Source organism: Puntigrus tetrazona, chromosome 1 (genome assembly GCF_018831695.1).
Source record: "Puntigrus tetrazona isolate hp1 chromosome 1, ASM1883169v1, whole genome shotgun sequence".
In the NCBI taxonomy this organism is placed as follows: Eukaryota; Metazoa; Chordata; class Actinopteri; order Cypriniformes; family Cyprinidae; genus Puntigrus; species Puntigrus tetrazona.
The window spans coordinates 24,588,917-24,605,574 of NC_056699.1; the positions used below are offsets into that span (position 1 = coordinate 24,588,917).

General features: G+C 40.3%; 1 protein-coding gene across 2 annotated transcripts in view; it reads right to left on the reverse strand.

The window, feature by feature from the left end:
- lef1 (lymphoid enhancer-binding factor 1) overlaps window positions 1–13,076 on the reverse strand; it is a 38,735-nt gene extending 25,659 nt beyond the window's left edge. For both annotated transcript variants that reach the window (XM_043251003.1, XM_043251014.1), the window contains exons 1-3: window positions 12,352–13,076; window positions 10,684–10,750; window positions 9,749–9,876 (exon numbers count right to left, since the gene is read on the reverse strand). In XM_043251003.1, the coding sequence (XP_043106938.1) occupies window positions 9,749–9,876; window positions 10,684–10,750; window positions 12,352–12,558 (402 nt within the window). In that variant the 5' untranslated portion in view covers window positions 12,559–13,076. The remainder of the gene's footprint in view (window positions 1–9,748; window positions 9,877–10,683; window positions 10,751–12,351) is intronic.
- Window positions 13,077–16,658: the final 3,582 nt, after the last annotated feature.

Sequence of the window (16,658 nt, forward strand, 5' to 3'; positions counted from 1 at the left end):
GCGTTTTAGCACATTGCTTTGTGCTTTTGCTACAGTGATCTGGGTCATAGCATACTGAAGTCTCTAAACATAAACATGCATTAAAGGAGGTTATAATATATCAGTTTAATGATTATTAATGATTAAGTGTGATTTGAGGAACAACGGTTTCCGAACACTAATAATAATTTTTTTAAAAATCAGTTATTTCCAGAGAAAATGTCTCCGTTGCCATTATTTGCGCAGTTTTCAAAGATAAAGTAAACATATCTCAGAACCTGTTCTGACAGATTTAAGACTGAATGCGTCTCAATAAAGCAGAGGGATCAGTTGTAACAGTCCTACATCTTCACTCTTTTATCACGTCAAGCCTTTGTCGCACTGTTTTGCTTGTAGGTAGGACAATACCGCATTACGCACAAACCTCTCATATAAATGTGGCCTCCCCACATTGTTAGGGAATTAGCTAGTTAACCTCAACACAACTGCTTTTCAATTTAGCATCAACCAGTGAAAACCCTGAGTCTGAGAGCGCACACACACACACACACACGCTCGCACAATAATCCCCGGAGAACAAATGACTTCTCCCAACCCACGCATGACTGAGGAGCACTTCAACCAGCTCTTGAAAGTCGGCTCACACGCAGGACGGGCACCTCCCCCCTCATTCGATACTTTTGAAGGACTACTTTTGTGACTATTGTCCCGTCTAAAGCAAACAAAACATGGGCTGTGAGCAAACAAGGCGAGACGCGGTGGAGGAGTATGTAAACGTGCACGAGGTCTTTGTTTTCCTGACTCTCTGTGATTTAACGCCGAGATAATGGGATAGGAGAGGGAACGGGTCCAAGTCTGACCAAAAGAAAACCGCCTTTTGTTTGATAAAGATTCCTAAAATTAGCCTAACCCTTGGGTCGGGATTGGGTGCATTGTACGTTGCATAACAGATAAAAAAGTGAAATGAAGGCGCCGGATATCCTAAAAGTTTCGAATTAAATGTTCAATCTCAGAATGAGTTCGTAACATCAGATCAGGGGCGCGTAGATACAGATCAAGCTGAAAAACCATCTTTAATCCTCAAAATAACTAATAATTGCAAACTAAATCCATAATGCATAAGCAGCCTGAGCACCATTTTCCATGGATGTATGCCATTTAGATGCCTAAATATTGATCAAAGGCCAGGTGTAAATCTCTGCAAACCTATCTAGAGTATTCTGCTGGAATATGAATTATACCAATAACGTATGAGACAGATGCTTCTTAGATGGAGCTTTCCAAAAACTACAAAGTCCCGAATCTCCTTCACAAACCACAGCCAATCAGATTATATTTAGATTTGTGCTGGTTTACTTAAAGTGAAAAAAAAAAAAAAAAAAATCAAGTAAATAAATGCATTAAAGGGATGGTTCTCACGAATATGAATATTTTGTCATTAATTACTCACCTCCATGTCGTTTCAAACCTGCAAGACCTTCATTCATCTTCGGAATACATATTAAGAAATTTCTGATGAAGTCTGCAAGCTTTCTGACTGAATGATAAGTTCAAGACCAAGAAAGGTAGTGTTGTGATACTCTTATAAATGCATACCGATGAGTAATGGAAGAGAAGAAATTGTTGAATAAAGTCATTATTTTAATGATGTCCTTTCTACCTTTCCGGGTCTTGAACTTGTCAGTTGAGTTGTTGTCTACGCATGGGCAGAAAGCTCTTGGGTTGTTCTAAAGATGAACAAAGGTCTTGCAGGTTTGGACGGACATGGAGGCAGAATTTTCCATTTTTGGGTGAACTATCCATTTGGACGTTTACAGTTGTCTGCTAAACCTGACACCATCCTGTTATTCAACTGACTAGCAATAGTAAGTTGCAACTTATGATTTGTAGCTATTATAGATATTTCACAAGGAACATTACTTAAAGTCATTAGTAGTCGTAACTTCTCACAAATAGTAACTAATTACCAGATAAACTGTTATATTACTTAAAAAAAATAATAATTAAATGTGTCAACTTGGATGTCCCCAATATTAAATATGTTAAATTAATGAGCTGCACACTAAATGGAATAAATTATTGTTATAAAACATTGTACAATTACTTACACTATTTATATCTTTCTGTGGGACAATGTGAGAGACACCTATGAAATTTAATATTATAAATATTATCAACTCTATGGAAATCTATGGATACCTTGCCAATAAAATCATCGTAGTAATTTTTATTATATAATAATGCGTCCATTCAGATGAACTGGAAAATAACGCTGTAACGGGGAAAACTGTATTTTGTTTGATTATTGTTATGGGAAAAATAACGCCATTATTCCCATCATTGCTCACCAATGCATCCATTGCTTCCATCTCTTTATAATTCTACACACAGCCAGTCCATCATATATACCAGTCAAAAGTTCAAACACTGTACATTTCATAATAAAGTCATCGAAACCATCAAATAACACTTCTGTAGTCAATATTATTTAATCAATATTTTGAGTCAACCTTAGGTCCATTAGCCTCTAACCTATTCTTTTGAAGTTTCACTGTTTTTAAAATCACTTTTTGCATCCACTGGATCATTTTATATTGCGTAAGTAATCAAACAAATTCCATGAACATTAACAAAAATATATTTCAGGTTGACAACTTCCCAAAAAGTATTTTACATCAGCTAGACATCCATGTACCAAAATAATATTAAGCATTTAAACAAAAGGCTTTAGATCAAAAAAAGAAGAATCTCAGTCAAGTGGGTCCAGTCGCGTTTCACTGTTAGCATCGCCAGACCCAGCGTCAGCACAGCGTACAGTCTCGTACTAAGCTGTAAATTGAATTTTATTATTACCTATGCACATCCTTTGGGAGGCACGGATGCTGTTAATAACTAGCGGTTGAGAGAAGTTGGTATGAGGCACAAAGGCAAAGACGAGCAAATGCAGTCTTGCGGAGTATTTTTATAGGTTTCATCATCCAGCATCAAACAACTGAGGAAAGTAAACAAAGTGCTACTCATCTCAGGTCTTGCATCCGCACCCAGAACGAGGATGAGAAAAAGAGATCATATCATACAACAAAATCGCTAAAAAAGACTGTGTTTGGACACGCAATCTCGTATCGGAGGCTCTATACGTTTGTGAAGGGCCCTTCAGTGACAAATGAACACTCCACACGGGTTCAAATCAATTAGAGAGAGAGAGAGAGAGAGAGAGAGAGAGAGAGAGAGAGAGAGAGAGAGAGAGAGAGAGAGAGAGAGAGAGAGAGAGAGAGAGAGAGAGACACAGAGAGAGAGACAGAGAGACAGAGAGAGAGAGAGAGAGAGAGAGAGAGAGAGAGAGAGGAGAGAGAGAGAGAGAGAGAGAGAGAGAGAGAGAGAGAGAGAGAGAGAGAGAGAGAGAGAGAGAGAGAGAGAGAGAGAGAGAGAGAGAGAGAGACAGAGAGAGAGACAGAGACAGAGACAGAGAGACAGAGAGAGAGAGAGAGAGAGAGAGAGAGAGAGAGAGAGAGAGAGAGAGAGAGAGAGAGAGACACATCACAATGCAGGTCTGTGGAGATCAGGGACAGTAATGCAGAAGGCCAGACTCAGAGATGAAAGATCAGATCAAAGGGACAGAGCAGTCAATTTGTCTGATGAACCTTATTAATAATAGTCAGCCATGAGGGGCACTGGTAATGGTTTACGTAAACTGATCTTAGCATGACCAAACATATAAACATTGGGAAAACAAAAAGAATAGAGTATTATATAGTATATATTCAGCATCTATAGAACATTTTTTATCCTTAGGAATGCATTTATTTGATTTTAAGCTGCAATATTGTTTTTTTGTTTTGTTAATGCATTTAAAATAACAGTCATTTATTACTGTGATGCGAAGCTGATTTATTAAGGTCTTTACTCAAGTCTTCAGTATCATATGATCCCTCAGAAATCATTCAGACATGCTGATTTGCTGCTCAAGAACATCTTATTATCAATGCTGAAAATGGCCTTTTATATAATATTATGAAAACCACTGCAATTTTTTTTTTTTTCAGGATTCTTTGATGAATAGAAAACATTATAAAATGTCACTTTTCAGTTATAAATTGAGATAAAATTTTATTTTAGCCATTTTGCGCGAACCTCATTTGTCATTATTAAAATAATGTAATGTAGCCTATATACTGCAATCTCACTGGCTATGGGACGCCCCTCTCTATTGGCCGCTGAAAAGCTCCACCCATAGGATAATGTGTTTATGTTGCCATCAACATCTCAAGTAAGTGTGTATTTTGCACAAATTGGACACCTCCAGGGGCGGGATAGCTGCCCCGTTACAGTCTAATGTGGGAAAGCCTGGAGGTTTGGGGCGGGCGTGCTGGGGTTGCGGAGGGGGCACAAGCGGGCACACGCTCCACTACAAAAGCAGGGCCTCGTTAGCTCTGTAACAATCCCACCGCCCACACCACCAAAACATCGCCGACATAAATATGGGGACATCTGCAAGGGTAATCACTGCATTGTGCTCCCATTTTCTGCTCTGCTGGACGGCAACAGGGCAGCCTGCTTTTCAACACCTCCCTTCCTCCCTCCCTTTCTCTCCCCCCCCCCAGCCTGGGCTTCGTTTCTTGGGTCAGACTCCCTCAGGTAACAAAACCCTCTGAGACCTGTGCTGAATTACATGTAATTACTCCCACAATCTGATTGGTTTTGGCCCGAATAGGGCAAAAGGACACCTTTAACTTCCTGCCGCCCTCTTTCAGTGAATCTTTGTCACTTCTTTCCTATGTTCCCCATCTCCCCCCAATCCTCATCCGTTTCTATGCACAACAACCCCCTCTAATTCCCCACACCATCCCTCGCTCACCCTCCCCTTTTCTCTCTCTCTCTCTCTTTCCAGCGCTCACGAAACGAAGCCAAGACTCTTCATCTAGTAGGAGGCAGAAGGCTTTGAAGAGATCAAAGCCAAGGCCGCGAGCAGTTGTGCGCCCTGGGAATACGCCGCAGCTCTCTGCTCCACAGCCCCCTTTTTCCAGCGTCATGTCGGATTGCAGCTGGATTGCATTTCGCCAGTTTTCTTAATGCTCTCGGTTTTGACTTTGACATCACTGATCCCCCCCCAACACACACACACGCACGCACACCTTCGACACAAACGAGTGAGAAGGGAAGACAGAAAAAAAAAAAAAAGACAAAAACAAGAGAGCGAAGGAGAGAAATCAAAGAGAGCAGAGTTAAAAAGAAAAAGCTGGAAAAGAAAGGAGTAAAAAAAAGGAGGAGAGGGAGCAAGAGAGATTGACGGGGTGATTTTTATTTTCACAACTCCATAATTGGCCAGTTCAAAGACGGGTGAAAAAAGGAAGCATTTGTTTTCAATTCTGCGGCAGATATGAAAGGAGCGACAAACTTTTATGAGTTTCCCAAAAATTAAAGACAGGCTCTTTTCACATTCAAAGAACAGGGTGTTTTTTTATGGCCGAGACCACACAAAAAGAGCTGATAGCAAAGCCCTCCCCTCTCGTCCCGCGAATGCGAGTTGACTGACTGACTGTGAGAAATAGAAATAGTCGGAGAAATCGGAGGCAGAGGGATGGTTTGATGTGCAGCACAAAGAGAGGGAGCGATTGCATGCGAGAAAGGGGCTGCATCCATACATCCATTAAACAGCCTCGCTAATAAAGCCTGGTGGCAAGCCATCTTTTGTACTGTAACTCAGAGAAACCCTTTACCAAACTCCTACACCAGGGAGCATGAATATTTCAGTGGTGTCTGATCCACGGAGCATGTGAAGCTCCTTCCCCCCCCACACACACACACACAAACAGCCCGGCAAAAAAAAAAGAGGAAAAAAAAATAATGAGCTTCAGAAAAATATGAAAAAAAGTGAACCTAGTGGCACAGAGCCTCTATTGATCAGTAAAAAGCAGCGCAAATGAAGTTCAGAGACGCATGCATGCATGCAAACGGTGCAGTTTCAATCACTGTCACTGACGGATTTCTCTTGAGATGACGACTGTTTGACGAGACACTCGTGTTTCTACATGCCTCCGCAGCGCAAAAACCACCGATACCACGCAATCTCCAGCAGTTATACAGCTAGCGTGATTTGATAGAAGAGGGTTACTGACACGCATCGAATGTCGCTTCTCAAACGAACAATTGTAAATTGAGAAAAACAAGGGGATCCGTGGTCATCCGAGACCGAACGAGCTTCAAAAAAAGACACAGAGAATGAGAATACGCGAATCGAAGCGACACGCATTAAATGAAAAACATCAATAAATAAGTGCAAAAGGAAAACGAGTAAGACTGGGACGAGAGCGTCAGCTACTGTTGTCAAAATAAAGCGAGGCTTAAAAAGGCCTCTGGAGGGTGACGGAGGTCACAGCCGGGCCTGGAGACATAACATGCAGGAAAAGTGATGACAACTGTGGTGCAAAGACAAAACACAACGGTGCACTTCACTTGCGTGCGTCCTCAGCACCATCAACAGGTGCTGCCGCTGATTTGCATAATAGCTGGGAATTAAGAGGTCAAGAAAAACACTCATTGTTCAAAACCGAAGCAATAATTCGCAGCATATTTAAGGTTGTCTAACAAACCTGACATTGCCTAGAACGAATTGTGTTGGTACGTCACGTCTGATGGATGCAGTAACAAAAACAGGAGATATAGGCAAATGGGACGAGCTAGCAGAACTTGGATAAATAAACAAAGCTGCGCTACTCGAATACACACACACACACACAAGCAATTCGTTTTTGGAATCTTCTACTACGATTAACAAATTTCAGTGGGTCGCTTGACAGTAATATTTCAGAGGTTGAAAAGGGTTGGAAGCAAATCTTTCAGAAGTCACCTAATAACACTGCCAGCTTTTTGCTTTGTACATCCGACACATGGATTCAATATAGCTGTGGTAACCGGCCGATGTAAACACAGTATCAATGGCCCTCTGTTCAAAAACCCTGGGTCTGTACCAGTGCACTTCAAAGGGTCTGTGGGTTGCCGAAATCTGCGAGGTCTAGGCCACTCTGGTGTTCAGACCTGCTCAGCAGATGATATGGCTACTTGTTTGCCCTTTATCACCCATGTGTGGGGGCGGCGCGCTCTGCTTGCCTTCGTCAAAAGACGATACCGTACTTGTTTAAAGAGGCATATGGGTGAGTTTAGAAATGCATATTTTGATGCAACACCGAAAACTTAAAACGCCATACAAATGCGCTCCTTAAACGTTGTGTGGAAAACCACACACGAGGGCTGCTGGGAACTGTAGTTTCTATGAATGGTGCAGAAAGGGACAGGCTGAGAGTTGAAGATCCAGCTGTGTGAAATCTCTTTAGGTAAAGCCAGGGTTTGGGGGGGTTTGTGATTCCACGGCATGTCCATGCGGAGATATCCGTCACATCCCACATCAAAGCAGGCCGAGTGTGAGTGTGTATCTTGGGTCGGTTCTTCCCAAGCTCCACTGCCAGAAGCCAATCAGGATGGGGGAGGAAAACGGCACAAGAACCGAAGCTGCTCCACCAGCAGATGTATTACAGTAGAGGTCCGTCGATATGGAGAGCAAACTAACTATCAAAATAGACTTTATGATAACATGTTTGCTTAAATGATAAATTAACCCACTGTCCACGCATGCAAATCGTTTTTAACATTTTACATTTAACTCTTTTTGAGAATATTCTCTTATATGCATATGAGAAACAAAAATTGTATTTGTATTCTTTGTTGATGGCTTCGTATTCTTTGTCGAGTAAGTCAAATCTGCTGATAACAACTTGATAAACAAATATACTAAATAATGTTAAAACCAAAATTTGCCGTACACAAATCACTATACTGCATTAAGCTTGCTTGTCATTGAAAGCGCTGTCTATTATACCTAGGTAAATTTGGTTTTCGCTTAACTACCACAAATATTTGATTACTCTTCACGCGAGTACACCACTCACCACCTTTATCGATATTTATTTTTTACCACGCAAGATGTGGAAAAAGTCTTCAGATCAGCACATTCAGAGGACATTTTAACTAATTTACGGGTCACAGGTCGAACACGTAACATCTCAGACACTTTTCCTGAGATGAAACTTTGTGCTTGAACTTTAAATAATCCAATTTAAGAAGAAGAAGAAATGAAAGAGAGGGGATGGGGAACAGATTATACAATTCAATGAAATCCAGGACCCCATCACCCCATTCTTCTCTCCAACTGATTAAAAGGGGCAGAGATAAGCGGAACTACATGAAACGTCCCGGCGCGAGGGAAATCATTTCAAAAGGAGGAAATGCCTAGGTTGTCTTAATTCCCAATTCGCCATTTCATACGAATGTTAAAATATTACAACTTCAAAGCTACAGGCACCAGAGACAATGCAGCCCCGGTGTTTACCTGGAAACATTATCTGCTGACCCCAAGTTAGTCATCTCAAAGGAGCACTGGATGCCATTTCCAGATGTCGTCCATCAGATTAGAGCAACATGTAAAGCTTTCATGGATCGCTAAGCAAGCACCACGATGCCAATATCCACAACCGCTGGGGGTGCTGGAGAACACTGTACCCGTGTTGGCTGGAGCTTCACCAGGTAGCAGCAACCCCCCCCAAAAAAAAAAAAAAAATCTGCTGACCACCACAAAATTCATGACTGGGTGGGAGTTCAGGCACTGGAATGCCATGGCCAATGGAAATCAATCCAAACTTCAGGGGAATGAAGGGGGAGCAAGGGGGGAAAGAAGATGCCTTTGATCTCGCTGAAAACCGATCCCAGACCTTGGAGATACTGTGTCCGAATATTTGAGCCACCGCAAAGGAGAGAGAGAGAGAGAGACAACAGGCGGAGGAGGTTGAGGAAATGGATCTGGCATGATTGGGATTTTATTGCACGGAGTAAAAATAAATAAATAAATAAATAAAATAAAATTTTGAGTAAGCTGCAAATGATTCTGCAACCCCTCTGCAAAAATCTTTGCACCAGTATTAAAAAAAACCCCAGCTTTTTGTACCTCCTAAGCGAAGCCTTTAAATCACAAAATTTCCCACAGATGTACACTGCTGACCCAATTGCCAACACGCTACTAAACCACATCTTGTTGTGTAACGATGCATATGCTCAAGCAAAACTGCCTTAAAAAAAAGCTAAACAATAAAAACGTTAAAGTCAGAACCATTTATCCCAAAGGCTTAGAGCAACTACAGGTCAACTGCAGCATCATCTTCTGTTTGGCGTCCATCGCTACGGCGGCGAAAACCGAACTATAATCGCACGGCCGCAGACTGATAAAGGAGCTGAATTCAGAGCTGTGCAAACAATGGATGAGATGAGCTCAGCGGAGAAAGCCCTGTCTCTCATCGGGCTCACAGACTGCCTGCAGCGGCCGTCTCTTCCAGGCACCAGTCAACTGCCAAACAGGGAGTCTTAACCACACAAAAACTACCAAACAGGATTAGGGTGGACAGCTGCTAGCGTATCCACCATCTTTTTTTTTTTTTAGCCCCCACCCCTCTTTCCATCAGCGGTTGTTTTATATAATAATCGAGATGGCAAACGTCTGTAACTTCTATGCATTTACGCGTAAGTGTGTTGAAAATGCAATCCGTTTAATCGGCCACACTAAAAACTATAGATAGTACGAGCAGATATGGGTCACAGCATTAGACGCAGACACGCCGCCAATCAGAAACGAACATCGCAACCCCGAGCTGCACGCTACGACGAGGAAAGATGAAGTGAAAAATGTCAGTGTTGGACAGCGAAAACAGCGCTGGAAAACACTCACCGCTCTGGGAATGGGAGGCGAGAGAGAGCCGTTGTTCATGTAGGGTTCATTGTTCATATTGGTCATCATGATGTATCCTGGGTAACTGGGGTACGGGTGGCCTTTGCTGTACATGTCTTGATGCTTGCCTGTTAGAGAGAACGAAATAAAACAGCTCGAATGAATACGACTTAAACGTGAAGTTTGTTCACTAATATTTAACATAGCCTCAAGCGCCAATAAAATAAATCAAAATGAACTTCGTGGACAAATTTCACTTTTTTTTTTTTTTTTTTAATATGCAAGCTGAACAGGAAACCAAGCAGTTCCTAGTGTTATATGTAATGGGGGGGGGAGATGTTTAGAGGCCGGTGAAGTGTTTAGCTGAACATTTGCATCCTAATTCACAGCAAGCAGAGAACAAAGGGGCGAGAGACAATCAAGTCACTTCACTGTGACCCCAGCGCCCTGCCCGGCGTAAAAAAAAAAAAAAAAAAAAAAAGACCCGGGTGCAAACAGAGATCAAATGAACTCCGGGCCGTCACAGCAACATGCTGCTCTTGACAATAGCGTCTCAGACGGTGTGTTTGGAGGCCAGCGTGTCAGAGGAAGATGGGGCACTTCCTGGCACGTGTCATTACGTGTCGACACCAAACAGACTGTGGGCCGAGAAATTCCCTTCACAAAGCCCTCAGGACCAATTCATTAAAAGAACAAATCTAAAGAATTGCAGGCATATTTAGAACTGTAATATATATATATATATATATATATATATATATATATATATATATATATATATATATATATATATATATATATATATATATACAAGTGTATGCTTTTATATAAGCGAATAAAAATATGATTTTGTAAAGCATGCGGTTAACAAAAAAATGACACCAAATAAAAGGATTTTATAATATTACACATTTTTCCCAAGCCATATGACTTACCATCGTCCGGATGGTCCCTGTGCTTCTCATGATAAGAGTCTGGTGTTATTTGGGACTGTCTAGCTGCCTGTTCAAAAATGTAGGAGAGAGATATTAACAACTTAATATCTAACGTGCGATATCATTGCTTTGGTTTTTTTTTTCAGCACCCCTGCTTTCTCAAGAGCAATTTGCTCAACCCTAAAACCAAAGCTGACAAAATAAGGCACGTCGTGTCATATTTTTAGCATGAGGCATCCGTAAGGAAAAGATAACTTGAATTTTTTTGATACATCGATTAACTCGTTTTCCCTCTGCTGTGGACACCGACCACAAACGCGGTATCTTGAGGAAGGAAAAAGAAAGGCTTCGCTACTATTCTCGTGCACTACGCATTATGAATCAGAACTGCCGGGAAATAAACTCCATTTGGAGTTCAGCTCCCTCTGGGTGCCTTCCAGCAGAGTGAGAGATCTGCGCTGCTTTCCCAATTAACATTCAGCCCATCAGTTTGTTCTTTCTCATGTCGAGCTGTAACCCCGCATGCTGTTGACGCCAGGAGGAAATATATTTCATTAATAAAAGCAAAGCATCTTATTATTCTTTAGTTCAATTTACTTGATGCACACGACCAAGCAGAAATGGATAAAAGCACACGATCAGAGAAACACAAAAATATAAACCTGCGCATTTACACCAGCACACGAATATGACAGCTGCTTCACAAAATTGAGAAATAAAATTGAATGAAATAATTGTTTACTTTTTACTTTGCGTGAAATTAAGATGTGTAATTTAACCTGTACAGGAACAGAAAAATTACACTGTCGCCACCATAAACTGGGTGTGCTCATTTTTTTTGATATATATTAAAAATTTATATTAATAATTATTTAAAAAAATTTAAAAGCAAGTTTCAGTTTACTGGTTATTTGTAGAATAAATCACAATAAACCAATAAGAGGCATAATAAACTGTTTCAGAAATATTAAAATATGTGCATATTGCACCCATTATCTGACAGACTGTAATAAATTATTAAACATTTTTTAAAAAATGCAATAATAATAAAAACAATATAATGTAATGTTATTAGTAGTAGGGGTAGCAGCATTGCATCATTATTTTAACTTTATTTTTGATAACCGTTTAACGTGATTTTTAGAATAAACCAAATAAATGTAATCTCACGCAGATTTCAAATAAAATCCATTTAAAAGCGAACGTTTTATTTGTGATTAGTAAAACAAATTAAAGCTATTTGATTAACACCGCCATCTCTGACAATCAAATAACGACTGTGGGTTTTTAAAACAAACAAAACATTTTTAATAACCGGTTGGGTAAATAGCCTACGGTTCCCGAACTCATAAAATTATCAAAACACATAATTTCTGTGATGATTAAAGCCAATACTGACCGTTTCCGGTGGTTCTTTCTAGTCCTTTTTTCGCTTAAAAATAATGACTGTGTTAAAACGAGTTTGTTGACTTTAACACGTGCAGCTCTGCCATTTAAACCACGCTCACACACACACACACACACACACACACACGTTCACAGAACGGAGGTTAAAATATCAACACGACTCCTCAATCTGAAAACAAATCCCAACTTCCCAACAACCGGACACGTGAAGTTTGACGGGGATGCTACGGGACCTTCAACCTGCGTTCGAGGCGTACTCACGTCGTGACTGTTACTGTTGGGACTGATCTCTGTCTCGTTGACCAGAGATGACTTGATCTCCGCTAAGTCTCCCTCCTCCTCGGAGTGGCTGATCTCCGCGAAGATCTGCTCCTTCTGCGGGTCTCCCTCGTCTTTGAACGGGATCATTTCATCGGTGGCGCAGAGCTCCGGGTCCCCGCCGCCTCCTCCACCTGACAACTGCGGCATTTCTCGGGTGATTGAAAGTCCTCCTCACCCTACAAACGCCCGGAAAGCGAAGGCGCTGGACGAGAAAACCCCGTATAATTTCAGCCCGGGCGCACTCCAAACACGCGCGCGAGTGTTTGGTCTACGGCCGCGCGCGAGGATCCAAACGCGACGTGTTTTAAAAGTTAAAGCACGACTCCCGTGGCGTTCTCAGACGAAAAAGTTAGACGCGTGAGTTGAACGCAGGACCGCTTTGGCTGTTTAAAAAGCCCGACTCAAAAAAAAAAAAAAAAAAAAAAAAAAAAAGTGCCGGAGTTCAGATGCTGTGTGTCATTCCCGTTTGGTTTCTTGGGTAAAAAGGTGTCCCTCTTCAGAAATGCGCTCAGCAGAGACTGAGAGTAATGTTGGGCTTGGAGAGAGTGTAGTGCTGTACTCCTCCCCCTGATCTCTGACTGACTGTAGAGATGAAAGGGAAGCCGCCGCTTTGATTGACACCTCGCTCGAGCGCGCGCGCGCGCACGCGTTGACTGACGCTCCTGAGGAAAGTAAAGGGGGATTTTATACGTCGCTTCCAACAAATGGACGGAGAGCGCAGAATGTGGAGGTAGGAGACGCTGGTGCCGTTCTCCGATTCATTTTGGGATTGTTGGAAACGAAAACGGTGTCGTAACGCCGTCAGTCGAACCAATTAGAAATGAGATTCAGGAGTGAAATCAGTGCATTGTCTGCGTAAAATATAGGATTTACAGGACACTTCTGAAGTGATCTGGGGACATTTTAAGGAATGCTGGAAAACAGATCTGAATTAGCAGGTCCCTAATAAATTTGACATATTCAGTCAAGCATGTACTTCTGATGGAACCACGAATATTTTATCTTATGATTTTAAATATGCTTTGTGCGTTTAGATTTTTGTTTGCACGTTTTCTTCATTGAACTGAATTGATTGAAATGAAAGGTGAATGGGTGGCACAATTGCATAGCCTAATATAATACATTATATGAGTGTTAATAATTATTTTTGAACTACTACGTTTGATCACCACTTTAAAAGCAAAATGCACGTGACGTTATGTTTTCTGTTAGTGTTGCTATTTAGTGCTCTAAATAGTAGAAAGAAATATTACTAAAAAAGTTTTTAAACGATCATAAAAAATAATGATTGGAATAAAAAACAACAACCAAAAAAATGTTAGTAATAAAACAGGAAAAAAACATAGGCTACTAATAGCTTGATCTGCATTACGTTGCAAAAGGTGACATCAAAGATGTAAAATGTTAATGCGTGGATTTTATTTAATGCAGCTGTATAATGGAAGATGAGATTCCGTTTGAAAATATCTAGGAAGTTGTTCTCGTCTTAGTCATCTTATTAATCAATTTTTTTCATGCATATTGCTCGATTTAATGAATACTTGACGTTGACCCGAATGCTTCTTTTGTTCTCAAGGTAATCTAAATTTAAATGTTTAATGTAATTAAGCTTATTTATGAAAGCATACGGTGTTTAATCGCTCAGTGTTTGACATACCATGTTTTTGTATAGCTTATGTCATTTCACTTGATCTTAGAGGTCACGTTTGAACACGAAACTATTTAATATACATTACGAATGTATATTCGTACGAGAAACCTTTAGATAGGCCTAAAAATAACGTTCAAATAAATAAATAAAAATAAAGCGTATTGGATAAATAAATTCACATTGCACTGAAATTTTAGGAGGCGTATTTGTTTGAAAATGGCCGGTGGAAAAAGCGTAATAATCAATTACATAATTTCTCCCGTTAAGCACTTTTAGGAAATCCGCATTTTTTTTAGCAGTATTTAATTTAAAAACACAAATTTTAATTTAATCGTTTTGATCAAATTGACTAGATTTTACGAGATTCTCACGATAAATAAAGCATGAATGTCAGCAGCTACAAAATCCGCGAGATTAAAATATACAAAAGCAGATAAATTAAAGGAGCCCTCCCTCAGCGTATCAGAAAACAAGAAGGGGGAAGAAAAACATTGGGAAGTGTTTCTGCGGCTTGCGTGAGAATAAGTTTGGAGTAGGAGGCAGATCTTTATAAAGCAGGCGGAGGTGGGGTCAGTGGGCGGAGCCGTGGCTGCCTTTGATCTGGCGGCGGCGGCCTCTTTCATCCCCTGCCTTTGTATGACCATATATGGCGTGAGGATGGAGACGGGCCAACATTTCCACGCGCGCCTTCATCCCAGCTGAGAGGGAAAGCGACGGTTCTCTTCCGGGTAAAGGAGACACAGCGAGAAAGATCAAAGGCTTTGGATTTGGAAAGCCGAATGTGGATTCAAAAGAGAGAGAGAGAGAGAGAGAGAGAGAGAGAGAGAGAGAGAGAGAGAGACGGGCCTGGCCACATTCCAGAGTGTAGCGGAAAACTGAGCCTTAAACACACACACGCGCGCGCGCGCACATTCACTCACTGAGACTGACTCCTGGGATAACAATCGAACCTTTCAGGTTTAAAACGAAATGTATGCATAGCAGGACAGATGTGTTGTTATTGTAAACCGTGTGGATTTATTTTAATGCGTGGTTATTTAAATGTAAGGCTCCATGTAAAGTACATCAAGGCATGCCACAGCTCTGAGCCAGCAAGATCAAAACATTTATTATTTTAAAATAACAGATTCCGGACAATTATTGAATGTGTCTGCACAGACGAGATTTTTTAAAAAAAATGCACTTAAATAAATAAATATTGTTTTAATGGCAGAAAATAAAACGACTAATTCGTTTTAAAGGCATTGCAAGCAAGAATTAGTGCCGGAAAATGTTCAGATTGATTATAAACACGTACACTGATAAAAATGTGTACTATATGAATGCACTGCTGCTTTGAATTAAAATCAAATAAATGCATACACGTATGGTAACTGGGGATAGAGAATATAAAATGCATCAAGGCTGCCAGAAAGATCAAAACATGTATTTTTGAATTGTGCATATTAAAATAAATAAAAATCTAATTAAATACAAAAGAATTACATATACCGAAAGCCTACAAATAAACGCATTTTTTAATTTTAAATCCATAAATTATTTGTGGGCATACAGAAAAAAAAAAAGTCAAATCAATTACTGACTAGAAATCTATACATACTGATCAAATGTATATACCTTCAATGCGTTACTTTATTACTTTATATAAGTATCTGACTAATGAATATATGTTTATGAGCAGTGATAAAAGCAATATTATACATGCAAGTTTTAATGCAATTTAGTCAAGTGTCTTTGTAGGGGAATCCAGCCCTATTTCTCTCAAAACAGTATATTACGGCCAATAATTCACCGTGTTTTCTAACATGAGAGTATCTGACCTGATCATGAGGACAAAAACGTACAGCTGCCCACATTTCAGCGAGACTTCAAAGGCAAACGTACACAGTTTATACATCATTTAAGAGCCGAGCGTTGCGTCATCGCTGGACATTAGACTGCTAGAAATCACGATTTAACAAACATCAAGTCTATGCACGCTGGTCGTTGGAGGCATAGCTCTCTCCTAGTATTTTTCTTTTACAGTAAGTAGGCACAATAATTGCCTTTTTTCCTTCCAAAAAAAAAAAAAAAAAAAAAAGAAATAGCGTGAAAGAGAAGATCATTTGCATTTCTGTCTTAATGAGTTTGTAGAAGTGACCCCTCTGGATCAAACATGAAAAGGAAAGCGTCCTGCTGTGTCCTGACCTGAATTTAGTTGTCTCTCACTCTTCTACTGCATATTGAATGTTATATAACCTTGAAGGACCAGGAATGTATCCATAACACAGCATAATTTATCAGAGCACTGCTAATCTAGAGGAGAATTAGACTGTTGGCTTCAGAAGGGAAATTCAGAAAAGATTGCCCTCTTGCTGTGACGCTCATGCATGCATTGCTATTGATCAGGAACTGTGGATTAATAATTTGGTTCAACTGTAATCTGAGGATGGGAATGACCTATAAAGTGGAAGGAAAAATTGCTGATTTGCCCTTTAAATGCTTAATACCGCTGCAATATAATACAGTTTCAAAATCCTGCGTGAAAGCGATACATGTGCGTGTTCTTAAAATCACAGAATTCAAATCTAAAAATGGCATTCGCGCCCATCTTACC